This window comes from Rattus norvegicus, chromosome 7 (assembly GCF_036323735.1).
Source record: "Rattus norvegicus strain BN/NHsdMcwi chromosome 7, GRCr8, whole genome shotgun sequence".
Classification (NCBI taxonomy): domain Eukaryota; kingdom Metazoa; phylum Chordata; class Mammalia; order Rodentia; family Muridae; genus Rattus; species Rattus norvegicus.
Genome location: NC_086025.1, coordinates 67524298 through 67546349, shown reverse-complemented (window position 1 = coordinate 67546349; position 22052 = coordinate 67524298). Strand labels below are relative to the sequence as shown.

Here is a 22052-nt window from a genome sequence, read left to right as displayed (position 1 = left end):
TGGACTGACTGCTTGCAAGTTGAGCACTTAGGAAATCTTGGTCAGAATTTGATGGCACTTTCTGTATTGTCAAAAGTGTCTTCTTTAAAACACTTCCCAGGGAGGCTAGAGAATAGTTCAGCAATTTAGAGCACTGGCTACTCTTACAGAAGACCCATGTTCCGTTCCCAGTACCAACATGGCAGCTCATAACTATCTGTAACTCCCCTTCTCAGGGATCAGATGCGCTCTTCTGACCTCCTTGGGTGCTGCATGTACATTGTCCACAAACATACATGCAGATGAAACCCCAAACATATAAAACAAAATAAATATACCTCTTTTTAAAAACATTAACCGGGGGCTGGGGATTTAGCTCAGTGGTAGAGCGCTTACCTAGGAAGCGCAAGGCCCTGGGTTCGGTCCCCAGCTCCGAAAAAAAAAAAGAACCAAAAAAAAAAAAAAACCAAAAAAAAAAAAAATAAAAACATTAACCCCTCTCAAATAGCCCGCTGATAAAACGGTCTGTTGAATTTTGCTGTTTAGCTGCAGTAAGGGAAAACACTGCCCTGACAGTTTGTTCTTAGCAGTTGTCCTGGGTAGGTTTTGTTTTACAGCTTAGCGCAAGCCAGAGTCGTTTGGGATGAAGAAACCTCAACTGAGAAAATGCCCCTATCTGATTAGCCTGTGGGAAGATTGCTGGTGTGGGTGGAGTCAGCTCACTGTGGGCAGATGATAAATAAGAAAACAGGCTGAGCAAACCATGAGGAGCAAGCCCGTAAGCAGCATCCTCTGTGGCTTCCGTTTCAGTTCCTGCCTCTAAGTTCCTGCCTAACTTCCCTCAGTGGCTAAGTGTGATCTGAAATAAACTCTTTCCTTCCCAAGTTGCTTTTTTGTCATGATGCTTATCACAGCAATAGGGACCTTAACTAAGGTCACTGTCACAGTGGAAGTGAAAGGTAATGTATTTACAAGATTTGGGAGATCTGAAGCTAGGCATGGTGATCTGGGGGTCAGCACTCTGAGTTCCAGGCCAACCAGGGCGCTATACAGTGAGAGACCTTGTCTATAAATTAAATAAATAAATACATACATACATACATAAATGCATAAATACATAAATGCATAACTACATAAATACATAAATGAAAAGCCACCCCAAATATTAAGATTTGGGGGATCTGTTTATGTTTGTGTTTTTGTTTTCCCAAGACAGGATTCCTTTGTGTAGCTCTGGCTGGCCCGGAACTCACTCTGTAGACCAAACTGGTCTTCAATTCACAGAGATTCACCTGTCTCTGCCTTCCAAGTGCCAAGATTAAAGGCTTCACCACCACTGGCGTTTGGTAGAGGGGTGAGCAAGTGTATCTCACAATGGAACTTAATTGCGATCTGGCAAAGTTTCTGACATAATAGTTTAAGAATGGACAGAAGTGACAGTTTGGGAGTCTTTCATAGTCTCCTGCCACTTTAGACTGTCATTCCCTTTACGATCCTGCACCTCTGCCGACCAGAACAGTTCACCAGTGAAGCTTCTATCTTTCAGCAAGAGCCTATTACATACTAAACGTTGTTGGGCACCGGAACATGCGGTGAATGGATGAATATTACATGCACTTAATAAACGTGGGCTGCTTTTGTCTAAAAGCACACATACACAGGCTTGGGTTCTATCTAGAATTTAAAGACATTTTAAACTGTGGGGAGAGTAATGAATTATTTATCAGGCCTCTAAGATCACAAGGTTGAAATGCTGCGCATACAACGGTATTGGCTTACCAGGGTATTGTCCCATGGAAGCTCAGAGGCATACACCTGTTGGTTGATTCAGTATGTTTTAAGCAATTTATGGTACATACTAATCAATTTCCTATATACTCCAGTTTGTTGGCAAGTAACATTTCTTTCAGAACAACATTTATGCAAACTTACAAAAAATCAAGGATAAAAATGAGTTTGACTCATATGAATTGTTAATATAGCGATCAAATGCCTTCTAAATGAGAGAAGTAAAGCCTCCATTCTATCGATTAGGGACATTTGCTGCTCCTTGCGTTACATTCCCTGGCATGCGTGTTGTGTGTGTGCATGTGCACATGTGCATGTGTGCTGAACCTCGGGCCACTGCTTACTTGTTCTAACACTGAGCTACACTCAGTTTAACCAAGGGCTCTTTAAGCCAGGACACCATTGAGAGGTGATAACATCTCCTGAAAACATCACTTTTTCTTATGTTTCTCATAAATTCTCATCGATTATCATGGACTAGGGCAAAATCCATCTGATTTTATACAATGAGAAATGAAACATGAAAACAGTTTCTAACTGCACTGGCCTTAATGGAACTCCTTGAGGTATGAGGGTTCTGAACTCCTGGTAGAGGTGGGGTTGGGTCAGTGGACACTGCTGCCTTTATAGTGTCAGTGACAAAGGGTTTGAATCATTTACACAAAGGGCTTTGATTTTTGTCTACTTCCTCACTTTCTTCTGTAGAAATCTCGATGCTCACAGCATAAAAATAACAGCGGTACATTTCTCAGAAGGACATATTGGTTAGATTCTGAAATATCTTGCGAGATGTTCTTGTGTTCTCTGCCTCAAAACAAAACAACCAAAAACCTCTGCTTCTGCAGTAACTCCTATGAAAAGGTATTTAAAAAAAAAAAAGTAGAATTCCACCTAAAACGTCGTGCCTTGACGAAGACTATAGGCTGCTTGAAGGAATGCACTCAACGTGACGTCAATGTCCAAAATGCTAGCAATTTATAATCTAGGAACTACTATATATATAATAGCAATATATAATCTAGGAATCTACTGACTGCAAAACCCAGTCACTCTCTAGTTCATTGATCTACATCGTCTATTCATTCGACAGTATTTACCGCTGTCAGAATGATTGTACGTGTTTATATTTCTCTACAGTATCTGTGTATACTTACTGTACTCAGATGATCAAAATGTGCTGACTGAATTTCACACTAATCAGTGATGGCCACCTTTCATCACACACATCGTGCTTCAAGAATATATAAATCGAGGCCAGGGGAAAGTGTTTATGATCTCTCAAAACCTCAGAAGGAACCTATTTTATGGAGGGAATGCACATGGGTGTTATCTGCATTTTGTCATCTGGCGATGCAGAGCCATTCAAGGGAGAGCAAAATGGGACTTTCAATGGGACATTTTTCACCTATATGGTGAAGGGACGTCGGAGCTAGTTAAGTTAGTAATTTAGCACCAAGAACCCTCGCTTCCACCGGCAAGGCAGCACTCAGTTCTTGGCCCTGGCGTCGTGAGCCCGCACAGACGGTGGGCGCACGGGGATGGACCCACCTCAGTCCCATCAGGGAACACAACCCTCCCAGTTGCACTCCCTTCCTGCGAGTTCTCCCCCTGCTGGCGAGGTAGGGCCAGGGCCGCACCCTCTGGGTCTGGGGGCAGCCAGCACACAGAATCCCCCAGCGTTGGTGCAGTGTGGGTACCTTGCTCACCTCCGCTGCCGGACCTGCTGCTGTCGCCCGCCTTGTTGAGGGCGCTGCTGGAGCAGCCCATCGCGCAAAGCGCAGTCAGGTGGCCTAGCCCCACACGGGTGTAGGTCGCCGGTCGAGGATGCGATGCTCACCGCAAACTTAGCGGCTGAAGTTTCTGCAACTATGCGATCTTGCTTTCTCAAGAGCTCAAGACGCACGCGTAGCGGAGCTCGGGCTACAGGGTGCGCACCTAGAGGGGCAAGCGAGAGACGCGCAGGTGGATAAAGGTGGAGAGGGCAGAGTGCCAGACAGCTGGAGGACCAGCAGGCAAGAGAGAGCAGGGACAATTAAAACCAAGGAACCAGCTGTACAGGAGGCGGAGGGCGCCGGAAAGGGAAATGGGGAAAAGCTCGGGAGATGAGATGGGGGATAGGGCGAAGCACTGGGAGGGATAGTGCGAACAATCGTCCCTAAATAGCTAGGGAGGGGAGCGGCGGCTGCAGCCAGAGGCAATTGATTGGTAGACTAGATGTGCGGTGACAGCCTTATCCTCTTACATAACTCAAACACAGTTACCACAAGGAAGTTTGAAAACGAATACCAAACTGCCTGACCTGCCCTCCACAGTCAGCTCCAAGCTCTTGGTGCGTCCAGAACTACACCTAGCACTCTGGTGTCCTGCTTCTTTTTGGTTTGCTTCCATCTGGAGTAGTTCCCCTAATCATGCTTTGCCTTTTAAATTAACTTTTTTAAATTGCTATTTGTACTTTTTTCACATTTGAGATGGGATCCATACATAGTCCTGGCTGTCCTGGAATTCATTATGTAGACCAATCTGGCCTCAAATTCAAAGAGGTCCACCTGCCTCTGCTTCTTGAGTGCTGAGATTAAAGGTGAGCACTATTAGGCCAGATCATTAAATTTTGTGTTTGGGTGGTCTGGTATCACGTGTGTACATAGTGCCCACAGAGACCGGAAGAGGTCGTTGGAGTCTCTGGAACTAGAGTGACAGATGGTTGTGAGCCTCTGTGTGGGTGCTGGAAATCTAACCCGGGTCGCCTGAAAGAGCAGCAAGTGCCCTGAAGTGCTGAGCCACTTTTCAGCCCCTTGCTTTGTCTTCAATGGCTCTAACGTGAGAACAGGCTATTTATCTTCTCGTTTTTTTGCTTTGGTTCTGTTTGATTTGTTCGATTGTTTTCACGTGATGAAGTTTGACCGCAGTGATTCTCACTCATTCTAAGGAGTCACCCAAACCAGGGCGTCCTGATACTAGGAAGTTAAGGTAGTGTTTACTGGGTTTCTCCCCTGCAGAGTCACTACTGTGTGCTTTGTAATTTAAGGGTGAGACTGTTAGGCTAACTAATGTCCTATAATAGTTTCCCATCAAACTATTATAGCTACTTTTATCATCTCTAACTTGGATCAGTTATTACTGTTATGGAATGGTGACCTTCTACATTTGTTAACTGGCATTTTTCTTTAGGGAAGCCCTTTCCTTGGTGATTTGCACCAGCAGATACTCACAGACTTAACTATCCAGTGTACTTCATTATCATCTGTATTAGTTTGCTGGGGGTGCTATAGCAAAACACCATAGATGGAGTTCCTTGAACAACAGAAATTTATTTGCTCCCAGTTCGAGTTTAGAAAACAGCCACAGAATGGTTTCTTCGAAGGCCCTCTGCTTGACTGATAGATGGCTCTCTTTTCCACGTCTTCCGTATGTCTATGTCTTAATACTCCCTTTTATAAGACTACAGAAATTTTGGTTTGGGGACTCATCATTCTGAATACCTTTAACATTAAATATACTCTAAAAATCCTATTTATAGAAACGGGCACATTGGGAGGTCCATCTTTATAAAATCAATTTGGGTGCAGAGACACAGTTCATGGCATAGAGGACTCCATTCCCAAACTTTTAAAAATAAGTCAATTTTAAAAACAGATTTTCGCTATTGTTTTATTTTTATGCACATGGTCACTGTCTTCAGACACACCAGAAGAGGGCATCACAGATGGTGGTGAGCCACCATGATTGCTAGGAATTGAACTCCAGACTTCTGGAAAAACAGCTAGTGCTCTTAACCTCTGAGCCATCTCTCCAGCCACATAAAAGCCTTTTTTAAAAAATAAAAAAAAATTATTTAATGTATGAGTGCTCTGTTGCACATTCCGCCTGGCTGAAGAGGGCATCAAATCTCCCTATAGATGGTTGTGAGCCACCATGTGGGTGCTGGGAATTGAACTCAGGACCTCTGGAAGAGCAGCCAGTGCTCTTAACCTCTGAGCCATCTCACCAGCCCCCAAAAGCCATTTTTAATTTAGCTAGTGAAGGCTTTTAAATTTTTTACAGTAAGATATAATTTATATATCAACTAAAAGTAAATATGTGACTTTAAATTCCCTAAACTGTACATTTCATGCTAAACTAGGATCCAATTAAGTTCTCCATTTTCCTAATCAATCAATTTTATTTAGGATTTGCCTGAAGTTCCCTCAGTGATAATTTGTTGACTAAGCCTTGGTGACTTCTATCATCTTCAGAGGGGGCTCTTGGTGATTAGGCAAACAATAACAACCAGGTACTTAATGAATATTGTTTTTCAGGAATCAGCTCATCGCTTCATAATCAGCACAGGAATAAAATAAATGTAGGAACAGGGACAGAAGCCAGACTTGGGCTCAACAACTTGTCCTTCCATTTCCCAGAGTTTACCTGGCTGAGTGTGTAACTTCCCAGCAAAGGTGACCACAAATGTGAAGTCTCTGAAACAATACTCGGATGAGATCTAGCAGCCTTTTAGGACATCAGTGTGTGTGTGTGTGTGTGTGTGTGTGTGTGTGTGTACGCGCATGTTTGTATATGGTGTATATGTGGAGGTTAGTTTTGTTTTGTTTCTGAGATGAGGTTTCTGGGTGTAACCCTAGCTATCCTGGAACTCTATAGACCAGGCTGTCCTGGAATACAGAGATCTATCTGCCTGCCTCTGCGTTCTGAGTGCTGGGATTAAACCCAAGTCAGGAGTGGCTGGCACAATCTCTAGTGTTGACCTGCACTTTCAACTTTGATAGAGACTTTTGTTTGACACTGTTGACTCACAAGCATCCAGGGACCCTCCTATCTCTTTACCTCTCATCTTGTTGAAGGAGCGTTGGGATCATATACACTGTGGAAACCAATTTATGTGGATTTTAGGGATCTGAAGTCCGGTCCTCATGCTTTTGAGGCAATCACTTTACCCACCAAACCATTTCTGCATTCCTAGGTGAGCAGACACTTTTTTACTGAAATGGATGCTAGATCAGACTTGTTATTCCTATTGACATCTTCACCAGGATCACTTATCAGTGGTCCTGTCCTTAAGATATTAGACATCTTTTGCTAGATGTAAATACACCACCCCACCCCATCCCAACATTCCCAGCTATTCGGGGAGGTGGGGGGGTGATGCTAAGCAAGGAGATGTCGAAAAGAGAAAATGAAAACAAGACACCCTACCTGCCTAACACATTCCTTTCCAAAGAACTTACTTTATTATGTCACAAGGATGATAGTAAGTTAATTTCTACATGACTTACTGGTCTCTCCATGTAGCTACCCAGAAGTAGGCAAACCTGGAGTGTGGTAGAGTTGTAAATGAAGCACCCAATTATGGTACCACCCAGGATAAGATTGAGGTCCTGTCCTGTGCTTTGCAGGTTGCTTTGAACCAGAAACATGCTGCTGTTTCTCCCATGCCTAATCTGTCCAGACCTGGGTCTCGTCCTTTTGTTGAACTGCAAAATAAACTGCTTTTCTACTTAGTTGGGCTTCTTTCTGTTGTTTCTACATAAGCCTGCAGACAACACAATGCATGCCTCTGCCTGACTGACCTCAACAATCACCTGACCTCCCTTAGTCTTATTAGATTACTGGCTTAATTCTATCTGGTCAGAACTGCTACTGTGGTTTTTCTTATTTTACTTTTTTGATTTTCTAAAACAGGGCTTGTATGTGTAGGAGCCCTGTCTATCTTGGAACTCCCTTTGTAGACTAGGCTGGCCTTGAACTCAGAGATCCATCTGCCTCTGCTTCCTGAGTGCTAACCTAAAGACCAAGTACATAGATAGCACTTCACTTTCCAATAGCATCACTCCTCACAATAAACACAGGAAGTATTGCTTGGCTCTTTGTATCAATGGGTATACAAATTTATGCTACCTTGGATAGGAAATGGCAAAATAAAGTAGAATTAGACAAGGGGAAGCATTACTCTGGCTGGCTTTCAACTCGAAGTTGTAGTCTGTCAGATGGGAGGGGTCTGGGTAGCTGCCATTCTCTCTTGCCCCCTTAGGATGCTCAAGTGCACAATGGTTATTCACCAAGTCAGAGACTGTTTCCTTGAGTTCATCGTTCCTCCTTACCAACATATTTATCAGCATGCTTAATGTGCAGGTGGGCTGGCAAGAATATGAAGGATGCGTTCCACAAGCACTGAGGCATGCCTCACTATGAACATCAAGTAACTGTTAATATGGTCATTTTAGCTGCTGGACAGCCAGGCCAGTTCAACAACTACCAGATGAAATTGTTAGAACTGTTTGTGCTCTAACAAGGGATACAGCCTGTCCCCCGCCCCCCCCCCCCCCTTTTAAAAGATTTACTTCATGTATGTGGGTACACTGTAGCTGTCCTCAGACACACCAGAAGAGGGCATCGGATTCCATTACAGATGGTTGGAAGCCACCATGTGGTTGCTGGGAATTGAACTCAGGACCTCTGGAAGAGCAGTCAGTGCTCTTAACCGCTGAGCCATCTCTCCAGCCCAGATTTGTACCATCTTAAGTACTTTATGCCTAAATGTTAAAGCAAATAGTATGGTAATTGAACACTACCATTTGGTCAAATTCACAACAAAATGGGCCACAACAGTTGAATAAACTTTCATTTGTAAAACTACTTAATTTACAGGCCTGGTTCTATTCATACTTCTGTAATACATTAGCTGTAAAAATTTGAGAATAACGTTACTATTTCATATCATAGTGTATGTATTAGCTAGGTAAAATAAACGTTTTAATTTCTGACTTTTTTTAAAAGATCAACTCACAGAGATTGCCTGCCCAAGGTGGGATTAAAGGCATAGGTTACTAGGACCCGCATGGCTCACGGATGTTTTTAAAATTATTTTTATTAAGGGGAGGCAGGGTTGTTCTTCCCTCTCCTAACCTCCAGGGCAAAGTAGCACACCATACAGCTTACTTACTAACCTGGTTTTACTTTTTTATGCTTATATATGTTTGGTGGCGCGGGTGTTTGTGCAGCTGGGCAGGGGTCACAGGTCAATTTCTGGTGTGCTTACTCGATAGTTGTCCACATTATTTTTCACAGGATCTCTCACTGGGACCTGGAGCTGACAGGTTAGGCTAGGTTGGGTGGCGTTAGCCTCAGGGATCTGTTCCAGAAATGGAATTACGATCCTGCACAACCATGCCAGACTTTTTGGGGGTGGGGTGTGGCGGGGAGGTTTAGGCATAGAATTCAGGTCCTCATGCTTGCAAGGCAAGCACTATACTGACTGAACAATCTCAACAACCCGGGGTTTTTGTTGGTGCTAGAGTGCATAAATAGAGGCTTTCAGTCTCTCTCTTTTTTTTTTTCCCCACGAATACTACATTTATACAACGGCCCAAGTTTCGTAGCAAAGTGATTTTAAAAGTATTCGTATTGTGACAGTTTACTTCTGTATACTTATGTGTGCATCCAAGCGCAGGTCAGAGAACCTGCTGAGCCTGGCGCTCCCCTTACACCACGTGGGTTTGGAACGCAATCCATCTGCTTAGTGGCAAGCGCATTTACCCGCTCAGCCACCTCACCGAGTTTAGATTATTTTTTTTAATTGCGGTCCCTGTGCAAAGTCGGCTCCCAAGTACACGGAATAAAACCGCCACAGGAAGTGTATGTATGTATGTGTGTTGGGGGGTGCGGGGGGTGTCTCCTACGAGCGGCAAGCAAGAAGATCAGCGGCAGGTGGACAGAAATTGCCTCCAAAGGTAACGCCGCGTCCCGTGGTCTTCCCGGAACAACATCCCGAGGCCACATCCGGCGGAGACCAGCCCAGACCCTGCCGCCTCACACACGGCGCCCTCGGCCGTCGTCGCCAGCTCCTATAGAGTTCCCGTTCTCCGCGGTTTCAGCCCACAGCAGCAGAACACAAACCGAGAACCGTAGGCCGCAGCCCAGGCCACGTAGCAGCCCAGCCAGATCCCCATAGCAACCAACTGCCACAGCTCACTCCAGCAAGTGCCCTTCCGCTAGTGACAGGCTCGGCTTCTGCTTCCGCTTCCTGTCCCATAATCCTCTGTTCGCCTAGAAGAGCTTTGCATTGTGGGAGCTCCTTCCTTTCTCGCTCCCCGGCCATCTTGGCGTCTGATCTTGGTGAGTGAGCTCTGCTGGGTAGAGGACTAGGCGGCTCGGGGAGCTCCGCTAGTTGGTGTTTGACGCTCTGTATCATAATCCTCACTTCTGCCCTCTGTGTATTCTAGGTTGGGGCTTGTCCCGCACCTAAGGCAAGAGGATGGTGGCTGCAAAGAAGACGGTAAGTGAAGCCGACCGAGCCCGGAAGCCGCTTCACGTGGAGAGCTGGGTCTGGGCCGGGGCGGATAGATCTGAGCACACTGGGTGGATTGCATGCCGCTGACGTTTCAGGGTTTCAAAGTGAATCCGAGAGGCCCTACGTGACTTCGCAGGCATCATTAAAGTGTTCAATTCCAGAAATTTGGAACTGGGTTTGGTTTTGAGATGGCTGCGAGTGGTTTTCAAGTCTCAAATGTTTGCATTGTAGAAAAAGTCTCTGGAGTCAATCAACTCTCGGCTCCAACTTGTTATGAAAAGTGGAAAGTACGTGCTGGGGTACAAACAGACTCTGAAGATGATCAGACAAGGCAAAGCGAAATTGGTTATCCTCGCCAACAACTGTCCAGCTTTGAGGTAATGGAGGGAATATGAATGTATGTGGCTTATTGTAGATTCCAGCATTGGGAAGAATAATGATGGTTGTTTTCTGATGTTTGGACCCTGATTTGTGTGTGTATTCTTCTGTAAGTGTAAATACACAGTGTGTAACAGGTCGCATACAAATGATAACACGCAGGTTCAGGGAAGCACGGTGGCTTTTCCCACGTATCTGGAACATCCCTATTTTTGATCGTCTTTCAAGATTTGAAGTGTTAACACTCCATTGCTGTGCGTGTTTTAGTTTTAAAAAATTTCAGCTAAATTCATAAAGTCACCTATTAGCAGGGTCCAATTTTTTGAACATTAGTTTATTCTTGATTAACCATTTTAACTTGAGCATAGTATTTTAAGTAAGCTAAAGAAACTTGTATAGTATAAGCCTCTTGACTTTTCTATGGTGATTGCACACCTTCATTCTTTTATGTAGTTCAGACTTAGTGGTCCAGTCTGGGGCTTGAAGTTCATTTCTCATAAGCACTTTGGGGCACTGTTGATGGTCTATGGGCCACATAATAAGCTCAAGTTTCTGTGGAACTTTCACATCTTAACCATTTGAATCCATTAACCTGGCACTGAAGTGTTTATTCTTTGAGTAATAGTATCAGCAGTCCTTACGCAGTGGTCAGTATGTAGTAGGTGGTAAGGTGGCTTATCTATCTTTTTTACACTTTTTACCCTCCATTCCAATTCCTATTCCACCCCTCGTTCCTATTAGTCTTTGCCTCAGTTTGTTAAGATGGAGTATATAATACTTGTTGCTGACATGAGAAATAACACCCTTTGAGAATCCAGAAGATTCTCCTGGAGCTGGAGTTAAGTAGTTGTGAGGCAGCTGGTGTGAGTGCTGGGAACAGAACTTTGTTAAGAGCAGCACAGGCTGTCAGTGTACCAGGCCAGCATTGACTTTTTTATGTCTATTATCCCTTTTCTAGTACTTTAGACACCATTTTTTCCTGTGGTTTCTAAGTAACTTATTTCAAACACATTTTAAACGTATTTAGTAAATTGAAACATGAATACAATGTATTTAGTACCGAATACTACCTCAACAAAGTAGGTATTTAGTAGAAAAGTACAGTATACACTAGTAAAGGATCTATGATCTTTTTTTTTTTTTTTTTGGTTCTTTTTTTCGGAGCTGGGGACCGAATATGATCTTTTTTTTTAAAGCCTCACCAATTTGTAGTGAATCTGTCAATACCTTTGTATGGGGTTTTGTCTGACTTTTTGTTGTTGTTCCCCCAAGGAAATCTGAAATAGAATACTATGCCATGTTGGCTAAAACTGGTGTCCATCACTACAGTGGCAATAACATTGAATTGGGCACAGCGTGTGGAAAATACTACAGAGTATGCACACTGGCTATCATTGACCCAGGTATGCTTTTAAAATTATATTTTTTTTCTAATGTATGTACTTATTAGGCAGTGGCTTTGGTTCCTGAGTTCAGACCATTAGAACTTCAGTATTGAAAAAGATATGCCATAATTTTATTTTGCAAAGAATTGACAGTGCACATCAGTACATTGTAATTGGCTTTTCTATAAATACAAAGAAAAATTTTTTTAACTTTGTTAGGAGTTTTGTTTAATGAAGTGAGGCCAGCCTGGCCTACAGAATGAGTTCCAGGACAACTGGGGCAACACAGTGAAACTATTTGTGTCTCTTCCCCCTCTTGACCCCTCTTACCACACCCCACATCCTTGGGAAGAAGTGTTTGTTAGAAGGTGAAAATACCAGGCCAGATAAAGAGTCATCTCATTTTTGCTTGGGAACAAATGCTTTGTGGTGAATGCCCACAAATACTCGTCATCCTGTGTTTTGAGCTTAGACATTTTAGTTGCCTGGTAGAACATGCGAATATTCTCGCTGTTCTGATTTTGTGATAATCAGGACAGGCTAAACATTCGCTATAGTACGACCATGCATGTGTCCCCAGACCTAGTTCTTTACCTGGGTCTGGTTTTCTCAATGCTGGTGACAAGCCAGGTCTGATTCATTAAATGTATGAGCTGTATAGTCATAGGATGACTGAGATTTTAAGGTATTTTTAATTGGTTTTAAGAGTGACAGCCGCCACTTTAACATTATGCTAATCTGCCTTCTTACCTAAAAAACATGTAGGGGAATTCTGTAATTATCAGTTGCCATTAAATGACTTGTAAACCTTTTATTTTCTAGGTGATTCCGATATTATTAGAAGCATGCCAGAACAGACTGGTGAGAAGTAAACAAGAAAGTTCTCCTTTAATAAAACTTTGCCAGAGCTCCTTTTAAAAAATATGGTGTCTGGGCTTCTTCTTGTTTGGCTTTCTTGAAACCACTGGCAAGACTTGGGTGAAAGTTATGTATACTGCCTGGTTTCCATTTTGCTGGGGTTTTGTTAAAAGATTGTACACTGTTTATCATTATGCAAAATGTGTTTCTGAGTATATTTCGGATATTGAAATACACATTTGTGTTGATCTAATATCTAATCAAGGTTGGTTGGTGTTTTTACCACTTTTGTATACTGAGGCAAGTCTCCCTTAAACCCTGAGTTTGGCAATGCCAGCTAGCCTAGCCAACTTCCTCTGGGGGATCTCTCCGGATACCCAGAGTGATAGAATTGCAGGCTAGCACCTGCCACTTACTTTACATGGGTGCTGGAGGTTCAGCCTCAGTCCTCAAGCTTGCACAAAAAGCTTTGCCTCTAAGCTGTTACCCCAGCTCCTTATAAAGACCGGCCAGTCTCAGGCTGTTTGCATTGTTTTTGGGTCTTAGAGGCACTGGCATACCAAGACTTGTGATGGGCAAAAGCTGTGGACTTTGCGTGCTACTTAAATTGATTTAGAACTATTTTCCTTTTCAAATTATTTCCTACTTAGTTCCTTAAAATATGGTAGTTTCTGTGTTGTGACTTGGCTACAGGCATTTAAATATTTTTTTTGATGTGTGGTTTCTAGGGCTTTGTAGGTACTGATAATAGGGTATAAGGTAATTTAAAAAATTTTTTTGTGTAGTCATTGTGTTTGTAAGAAGGGTTTAAAACACAGGAAAGTTTAAAGCGAGATGGTAGGAAGCATACCGTACTTTGTTGTTTCGTGATTCTTAAAAGAAGTGCCTTACTAATGTTATTGAGGGGAAAAGGTCACTGTCCCAAATCAAGAGTGGTGAAAAATGGCATTTTAAATGTGCAGGGATTCTAGCTAGCTACATTTAGTCCACAGCTCTACTGGTTGGGTGTGGAGTACGTTGATTGCAAGCAGCACTCTGTGGCATATGAACAAAACTGTTGACAGAATTTGAGCTTGCTATAGCAAAAAAGTCTTAACCTATAGTGTTCTCTTCCTCATGAGATAAGCCGGTAAATAAACTCCAAACAATAGATAAGAAAAAAAGAGTCATGATTGGAGTTAGTTGTATAATATGTAAGATAGTCACATCTCATGGAAAGGTTCTCTGGTTCATTTTTGGAACTTTGTTCTTTTGCCGACAATGGCAACAGTTTCCTGCCCCAATTCTGGGCTTACCTGTATTTGATCTAGGTGCCACCTAGTTAAAATTGATCTTTTCCCCCTTAAGCAGCATGAGTCACCTCTCACTAAACTACAGTCTTAGAGCTAAGGATTCATTCAGCATTTTCATTTTACGTCACGTAAACAATTTGAATATTTTCCAGTGCTTAAACAGTTCCCCATTAGACTTGAGACTATCTAGTCCAGAACTTAATTTTGTCTTGTTAATAGTAATTTTTCAATATTGTGTTTATTTATCATTTAATTTGCTATTTCATCTGGTTCAGAGTCAAAGCAAACAAGATGGTCCTTATCTACTCAGTATAAACCTCCCTAAGCCCTATCTTGTGAGTGACCAGTGGTGAAGAATAAAATTGTTACAACTAATACTGAGCATTTAAGACGTTGAGAGATTGCTGTACACTCTTCTCCTCTGGGCACTTGCATATGTAGCATTTGCTTGAATGCATGCCTTTTTTTATGAAGATTCTGAGTGAAGTTATGCTTATCTGTGTACCACTTGCATGCATGGTCCCCATTGAGGCCAGCAGAGGGCATTGGATTCCCTAAACCCTGGATCATCTGCAAAAACAAGTGCACTTAATTGCCAGGCCATCCATCCAGCACAAAGATGTATTTAGCTGTGTGTGTGCATTTTGCCTATGTGCATTTAAGTGCACCACGTGTATGTCTAGTGCTTAAAGAGTCCAGGTGCTGCTCTTGGGTCCCAGGAACCGAGTCACAGATGTTGATAACAGCAAGTACACCTACCCATCAAGCATGATTCATTTAAAAATGTGCAGATTTGCTTAATTATTTTAAAAGATTATTTTATGTGCACCTCTGTTTTGCCTGTGCATGTCTGTGAAGGTGTTTATCCTGGAACTGGAGTTACAGGTAGTGGTGAGCTGTCATGTAGCTGCTTGGGAATTGAACCTGGGTCCTGTGCAAGAACAGCCAGTGCTCTTAGCTGCTAAGCCATCTCACCTCCCCAGCCCTATGAGTTTTTTTTTTTTTTAAAGTCTTAAACTTTACTTACCATGTCTACACGTGAGTATGCATGCCTGATGAGGCGTTTGATGGCTTATAACTGGAGTTACTGGTAACAACACAGCTGCCTGGTGTGGGAACCCAGTTCAGCAGCAGTCACTATCTAGTCCCTAATCTATAACCTGGTGGATTGGCTGCAGGCTTGTGCATTGTATGTGGCATCAAGGAGAAAAGGGTAGGGATGGTTTTGTGCAGCTAGAGGGAGGTTGAAAGATGCCTCAGTCTTTGTGTCATCCAAGTTAATGCTTTGCAATGAAAGCATCTATTTTGAATCACAATAGTGACCTCTTAAGTTGAGCGTGAAGCCTGGTAAATGTTCTTTAACCCAGCTACCCTTTGGGAGAATATTCTAATCAAAGCACTTGAAATATCAGTATAAACTTAATTACAGTTTTTTTAGTAAAAAAGGTTCATATTACTCAGTGGCTTGTCTGTCCCTGCTACTTCTTACTAAGTGCATTTTTTAAAGACTTATGTATGTGTGTAAGTGCATTTTTTTAAGACTTATTTTATGTATGTGAGTACACTAGCTGTCTTCAGACATGCCAGAAGAGGGCATTAGATCTCATTACAGGTAGTTGTGAGCCACCCACCATGTGATTGCTGGAAGAGCAGTCAATGCTCCTAACCACTGAGCCCACTAAGTGCACTCGATACTGTTAAGTTCCCCTTGACTCATTTTCTGCCCTTAATGTGCATACTACTATATCCTTGCAATAGCTAATTGTGTATATGTTAATTCGTAGAATTACCAGAATGCTAGATGTCAGGGTCTCAGTATATAGATCAGGCTGGGTTTGAACTCAGATACATCTGCCTGTTTCCCAAATTGTCATTCATCTGAATGTTGGTATGTGGCTCAGTTATTGAGTGCTTTCCTGAGCTGCATGAATCCCTAGGTTCAATCCTTAGAACCAGGTAAACCAGGTATGGTGGTGGGGGACTAATCCTCAGCCCTTGGGAGGTGAAGCAAGAGGTTAAGGTCATCCTCAGGTACATAGTGAGGTTGAGGCCAGCTGGGGATACTTGAAATCCTACCTTTAAAAAAATTATCTTAGTTTTGGGCTTCACCAATATCATTGATGTGGGAAGTTTCTATAAATGTGTAGTATTTCTGTGATATAGACTACATGATGAATCAGTTCTGATGTTTAGGCTATTCCTAATTTGCTTTTATACACTTGTGACATTTCTCTGCAGGTCTCCCTGGTATACGTTAAGACCACTTAGTTTAATCTCAGATGGCAGCTGCTATAGTTATCATAGTTAAAGTCTTGTGTCCAGAGCCTGTCAGTTTGTGCTCTCCCTAGCAGCATGCAAGGACCTGTATTTCTACCTTAGTAATCATCACTAGTCAAGTCAGTGGCTGTGTTGAGCTGACGAGGTTTCAAAAAAGAAGAAATACACAGAATCTAAACCTGCTTTTCCCTGGTTATACTGGCTTTTTTCATGTATAGTTTATACTCACAGTGAGTCTGAACTTGGTGCCATTGCCTGTGTTCCCAGTACTCTGAAGGTGGGAACCGGAGAATTGGGAGTTTGAGGCAGTCTGAGTAACAACCAACAAATAGCATGACCCCTTCTCAAATTTAAAATAGGAACTTTACTCAACATTCTTTTCTGGAGTGGTGAACTTTAATATTGTGTAGAAATTCAACTTATTACAGAACACAGGTCCCTGTGACTTATGCACATGTCTGTATACACATCAAGGTAAATTGCAGTACAAAAAAAAAAGCAATTTGTAGAGTCAGTTTTCTGCTGAATTAAGATACTTCAGTTGTCAAATGAAATTTCAGTGTTGAGGCAGAAGGAAGTCATGTCCACAGAACATCATGGGACCCTGCACAGCTTATTCTGGTAAACTCAGGATTCCTCCCCCCACCCCCATTGGATTTAGACACCTCAATGTCTCCATTTTCTCTTGTCCAGCAGTCAAGCAATCCAGTGTCTTCTGTACTGGTTGTATTTTGCTTTATAGCTTGTAGATCTACTTATGGTATGAGCTTTCAGGCTCCACTACCTGTGTTAAAATCCGTTTTACAATGTTGTACAAATACAGATATAAAAGCACTTCTAGTCTTCATCTGTATCTTAGGCGATTTTCCAAGGCTTCCATTCTTTGAGTCATTTCTTCTAGTAAATCACAAATTAAGGAAGAGGAGTCTAGGATGCCTGTTTTAGCTTACAAGTAAACCAAGTATAGTTTGATTTAACTAATAAAAACAAACACAAACCTTTATGATCAAAACCAAACTGCCCTGTATTTAAAAACCCTTGTACATTTATAGTAATTAAACATGACTTTAAGACTAAAAAGTTGTTAATGTTAAGCTCAGTTTCAAAACATCAAAGCCAGATAAGTTCAGTTTGAATTTACTTTTCCTTATGGTTTAAAAAAACAAACCCTTATCCACACCATTGTTGCTTATAATTAAGTAGCCAGCGTGAAGTGCCACATCAGACTGGAAAGGGAGTGAGCTAAGTGATGGTAAGGCTACACGCTAGGGAGTGGGGGAGGGGATGGGGAGCGGTGCAGAGTTAAAATGCTTGTCTTCCCTCTAAGCCACTTGACCTTATCATCTGCCCCCCTGACAGATTGAGTCCAGCTTCATATGTCTACCATGAGGAAGACTTAGTCCACATGGAGGACTAGCACCCCCATCCCCACTCCGTTACATGGAGAATTGCTGTGTGCTCACAGGAGTCGTTCAGAATTAAGCCATTTATGGACTAGTTGACACTGAGGGGTGTATCAACTAGCTTTAGTAAGCTTATTGTAATTTTAAGTTGAGAGCAGTTGGCAGTTTGTTCAATGTGTAAAGGTACCAAACCCCTATTATCCCAGTGCATTCCTGTTTAAATGAGTTGTATCCAGTTCCCCTGGTAGAATCATGAATCTTTAAAGAGAATTGATAAAAAGGATCTCTGCTGCCAAAAAACAAAAGGGAAACACCCAGCTCTTTAATATATACATATATATATATATATATATATGTGGCCCCTGTGGTTTAGGGTTGAAGGTTTAGAGGTTTGATGGCGTTTGAGCTGCCATATTTCATTCCTAGTGTATATCCATCCTAATGCAGAGGTAAGTGCCTCCCCTCACACCTCACATGTCGCCTGATTGGCTTTTACTCTTCCTGCACTGGTCAGCGGATGCCAACCAAGTGTTGGCTGCTTGACCATGGTCACTAAACTTGGCTTGTCCTCAACTTTAACACCTCTCCAGCTGCCTCTTATAAAAAAGCCTTTCCTGGTTCAGTGGAGTCTACACAGTTATGTGTAAAGTCCTGCTAATCTATTAGGGTTTGGTCTTTTGCTCGTAATGCTAAATATTGACCCCCAAGGCCTGGTTGCCCCCAAATGACCTTATGTAACCTTGCCCCGCCTTTCCCCAAAGTTATCCCTGTTGGTTGAAGGATGCCTACTGCCAATAGCTGGGCAGAGGAGAGGCTGTTGGTTTCCTTGCTTGGGGTCTGATGGGAGGAGGAAGGAGAGGAGGAGCTGACATAGGGAGAGTTATGGATATGTGGCCACCAAGCCTGGCCTATTGGAGTTAAGAGCAGCCTAGATGTACATAGGAACTTATAATTCGGGGTTATTGATGGGGAAATAAATTTAATAGGGTAGAGGGTAAATGTCTGCCCAGTTCTAGTGCTGATTAAGACGCATAATAAAGTGTTTTTCTTGTCCAGGAACTGAATGATCAAAGGTGGGGCACAAACCACTAATTGAGATTAAATATTTTCAACAACAGAGTATTCTACTGGAAAAGGATATAGCGTTGGGTTAATTTTCTTACTTCTTCATTTGCAAGGTTCTGGAACTGTATAAGGTTTTCACATTTGCATTGGTCTTGGGTTTCTTCCCGAGGGTTTCCTGAGAAAGCAGATGAAAGAGTTCGCCTCTGTCTTTTACCACACTTCCCAGACACAATAATAGGACCGATCAGTGTACAGGAAACCATAGAGAAGTCTTTTCCATGCATCCAGATCCGGGAAAGTGAATGCTGGGAATGGGCTTTGCAGGCTCAAACACTGGAAGAGGCAGTGTACTTGAGGGTCAGAACGACTACTGCTGCTTTAGTTCAGCAGTTACTGCACTTAAGTTAATCTCCTCTTTCCCAGTTCTAAAAATCTAAGTCTGTTAGCAAACTAAAAGACTGCTGCACCTTATCTAGTGGTGACAGTTCATGTGGAGTTACCTGAAGATTGTGTTGAGTGCAAGAGTTTTTGTGTAGACCGTGAAAGATTGTCTTCAAACAGGTATCTATGTTGCACTGCAAAATTAGAACAGGAAAGTAGGTCTCTGATACTTATGGTGACTGGCTCAGATTCTGCAAAGAGAAAAAAGTGGGTTCAAATCTGCTTCCCACTGTTGTCTGAAGCAGCTACCAGCTGAGGTGAGGCACTTGGTATTCCTCAACTTTGGTGTAGAGCTTTGCTTTGAGACATACTGTGACAACAGGACTTAGAGATGGTAGCTGCCCCTGTGGCTTAAAGGACAGTGAAGCTTTCCTGTCTGTCAGAGGAAAGGGGCCCTAGCTGGCATTTACATCTTAACTATCACTCAACTTCTGTCTACAGGGGAACTGAGGCAGAAGCCCCAAGTAAGACGGACCGGACCGCTGTGCCTTTTAAGACTTACCTGTTGGCTGGTGGACCTGCCTTGGCAGATCCCCTGCTGGTGAGTCCTGTCTTCCATCAGAGTCTTCTAGAGCTGAATGGAAAGAGATGGCCAAAGGGAGTGGATAGCTTCACACATGCTCTTTAGGACCAGGGTCTTTAGGTGTTATTTGGTAACACCAAAGATTCAAAAAAGCAGTTAGCTATTGTGAGGATCTTTGACTATGTTAGAACAGTTCTCTTCAGAAGAGAACTTAAATTACATCTAAAGGATGCCCCATGCCATGTCAAGAAGATGGTGCTGAGGAAAAGTTGAAGTCAATAAAAGACCCAGTGCGATCACTGCAGCCCTTCCTACCTGAGACATTGCAGTAGGAATGAAAGCCACAAGGCAAAGCATGCTCTACCCTTGGGAAAGCTTTCTCCTTGGGTCCCCTCTTCACTCCAGAGTCCTTTCTTTAGAGGAATAAGGTATCATTTAAATTGGATTTTAAGGGTGTCTGAACCCAAAATGTGACTAAAAGGCAAACTGGGTATTGTGTGTAAGCATAACTGGATTAATTAGTGAACTGTGGGAAAAGTATTAAATGTCAAGCACCTAAAAGATAATCATTCTAGAAATAGAAGTCTCTGTGGGAAGGCACCTTTTAGGTGTCCAACAGGGAGCCCTCAAGGACAGGCATCCCTTTCCACAAATTTCTTGAAGGAGTACTTATGTCTTGGTTTCTTTAGTGATGGCTCCTTGCTTAAACTTCTCTAGAGTTTGGTGAGGATTAAGACTAGTATATTGAAACATTTAGAATGGGGGCTGGAGAGAGCTCAGTGGTTAAGAGCACTAGCTGCTCTTCCAGAGGTCCTGAGTTTAATTACCAACAACCACATGATGATTCACAACCATCTATAACAGGATATGCCCTCTTCTGGCATGCAGGTGTACATGCACATAGAACACTCTTATAAAATCTTAAAAAAACAAAAAGAAACCGCTGTTTGGCACAGCAAGACATGGTAGCTATCACATTTGTCTTCCTCTCTCCGTTCTTTCTGGGTGCAGTGTCTTTGGTATTACTTGTCTTGGTCAGCAGGGAAACATTTTTCTGAGCACTGAAGAAGGGGTTTGAGGATTTTCATGCTGTCCTGTGGCTAAGGTCTACCCTAGATGGATTCTACAATACCTTCACAGATGCCTAGCTTCAGCTTTTCACTTATTTCACCCATTGTGCTGAAGTCTTCTGCATAGAAGAGATGCTTGTCAATGGGCTCAGAGGCAATCTCCTGTAGTTCTTCCTCAATGGCTTTTCCTATCCCAACAGCATACATAGTGATACCTAAGGGACAGAAATTAGAATAGGATACCATTGCATTCCCACAGTCTGGACATGTGCTGTGCCCTAATTCAGTTAGGTATTGTGAATTTGAAGCATCAATACCAACAACCCCTTTATAGTTTCTAACATTTTTATTTTGGACCTATGAACAAAAGGATCCTAGAGATGTAGCATCTAGAAGGGGGTAGACTGCGAAGGCATAGATTTATCGATTAGCTTTTAAGAGGGTCAGGTAACAAATGTACAGCTTTCTCCTGAATTGGCCTCTGGACAGTAGGAAAAAGGCTCACAGCTTGGTAAAATGGAGTTTTCTGGGAAAATTCTAAGCAGGTTAATTTATAACATTGTTTAGTTTACAAACAAAATTGGTCCTTGCCATATAGCTAAGGCTGGGGTGTTAAACCCCTGCCTCAGCCTTCTGAGTGCTCAGATGGTTTAACCTCAAAAGGAAATGAGAAGAATCTTAACTGTTTTGGGACCAAGTGGAGCTGCCTTCTGCCCACCTCTCTTGGATGAATGGGAAGGTTGGCGAATTGTCTTGAACAGAAATGAGAAGCTAAAGATGTAAGTCTTCAGAGCACTAGAATTCCCAGTCAGGATAAAGAAGAAACTTAAAATACCTACCTGAGATTTCGAAGGGGGATATGAGGTTACTATAAAATGTTTTCTAAATCAAGTTAGTCTTTAGACTCCATTCCCTCGTTTTGAAGTGAAGTAAGCAATTGAACATTGCTTGGCTTCTAGGAATTTTCAACATCGGTATCTTATTCTGGCTAAACCATTAGACTAGAGGTTTCAGAGTGCATTATAGCATGGCCTTTAAAGCCAGTGGGCAAAGGAGACACCTTGTTCTGGGTCTGTGTAGACAACAGTTGAGCTCAGCATATTTGGGAGCCAGGAAGTTTCTTTCAAGAGGAAAACTACTAGTTCAAGGTCATATTAGCCATACTCAGAGAAACTAAATTCATTAAGAGGATGTCATTTTGGATAAGCCTGGTTGATTCAAGAACTAAATATCTGCTTCTACTAGCTGCCTTTGAGAAATTTGAAGCAATTTGTGGAGATGTAGGGTGGGCAAGTTTCAACGAGTCTAATAA

General features: G+C 42.5%; 3 protein-coding genes and 2 non-coding genes across 7 annotated transcripts in view; 3 read left to right on the top strand and 2 right to left on the bottom strand.

Annotated features, from left to right (window-relative positions):
• Nucleotides 1-8196, bottom strand: part of Erich5 (glutamate-rich 5) — a 31280-nt gene extending 23084 nt beyond the window's left edge. Inside the window, exon 1 of the mRNA XM_006241547.5 lies at nt 3474-8196. Coding sequence (XP_006241609.1) covers nt 3474-3534 — 61 coding nt within the window. The 5' untranslated portion in view covers nt 3535-8196. The remainder of the gene's footprint in view (nt 1-3473) is intronic.
• A 1598-nt stretch (nt 8197-9794) lies between these two features.
• Nucleotides 9795-12930, top strand: Rpl30 (ribosomal protein L30). Its single transcript, NM_022699.4, has 5 exons — nt 9795-9873; nt 9981-10033; nt 10280-10425; nt 11699-11829; nt 12634-12930. Exons 2-5 carry the CDS (start codon nt 10013-10015, stop codon nt 12681-12683), a joined length of 348 nt encoding a protein of 115 aa, NP_073190.1. The 5' UTR covers nt 9795-9873; nt 9981-10012; the 3' UTR covers nt 12684-12930.
• LOC120093944 (small nucleolar RNA SNORA72) lies at nt 12307-12438 on the top strand. The gene has a single exon (XR_005487655.1). It is a non-coding gene; the product is annotated as a small nucleolar RNA SNORA72 (small nucleolar RNA).
• Nucleotides 12931-13694: 764 nt separating the features above from the next.
• On the top strand, nt 13695-13818 carry LOC120093957 (small nucleolar RNA SNORA28). The gene has a single exon (XR_005487666.1). It is a non-coding gene; the product is annotated as a small nucleolar RNA SNORA28 (small nucleolar RNA).
• A 2764-nt stretch (nt 13819-16582) lies between these two features.
• The window catches only part of Matn2 (matrilin 2), a 149628-nt gene continuing 144158 nt past the window's right edge, over nt 16583-22052 (bottom strand). Inside the window, exons 15-19 of one of the 3 annotated variants that reach the window (NM_001427155.1) lie at nt 20803-20955; nt 19650-19721; nt 19207-19338; nt 18783-18881; nt 16583-17138 (exon numbers count right to left, since the gene is read on the bottom strand). In NM_001427155.1, coding sequence (NP_001414084.1) covers nt 17083-17138; nt 18783-18881; nt 19207-19338; nt 19650-19721; nt 20803-20955 — 512 coding nt within the window. In that variant the 3' untranslated portion in view covers nt 16583-17082. The remainder of the gene's footprint in view (nt 17139-18782; nt 18882-19206; nt 19339-19649; nt 19722-20802; nt 20956-22052) is intronic. The other 2 variants (XM_017595223.3, XM_039080152.2) reach the window with 2 other exon arrangements.

Bases quoted from the DNA above. Each gene is read 5' to 3' on its own strand.
- Rpl30 (NM_022699.4), top strand. From the start codon at position 10,013: ATGGTGGCTGCAAAGAAGACG. The intron at 10,426-11,698 runs GTAATGGAGGGA...TGTTCCCCCAAG, and splicing joins AACAACTGTCCAGCTTTGAG to GAAATCTGAAATAGAATACT. The intron at 11,830-12,633 runs GTATGCTTTTAA...TTTATTTTCTAG, and splicing joins ACTGGCTATCATTGACCCAG to GTGATTCCGATATTATTAGA.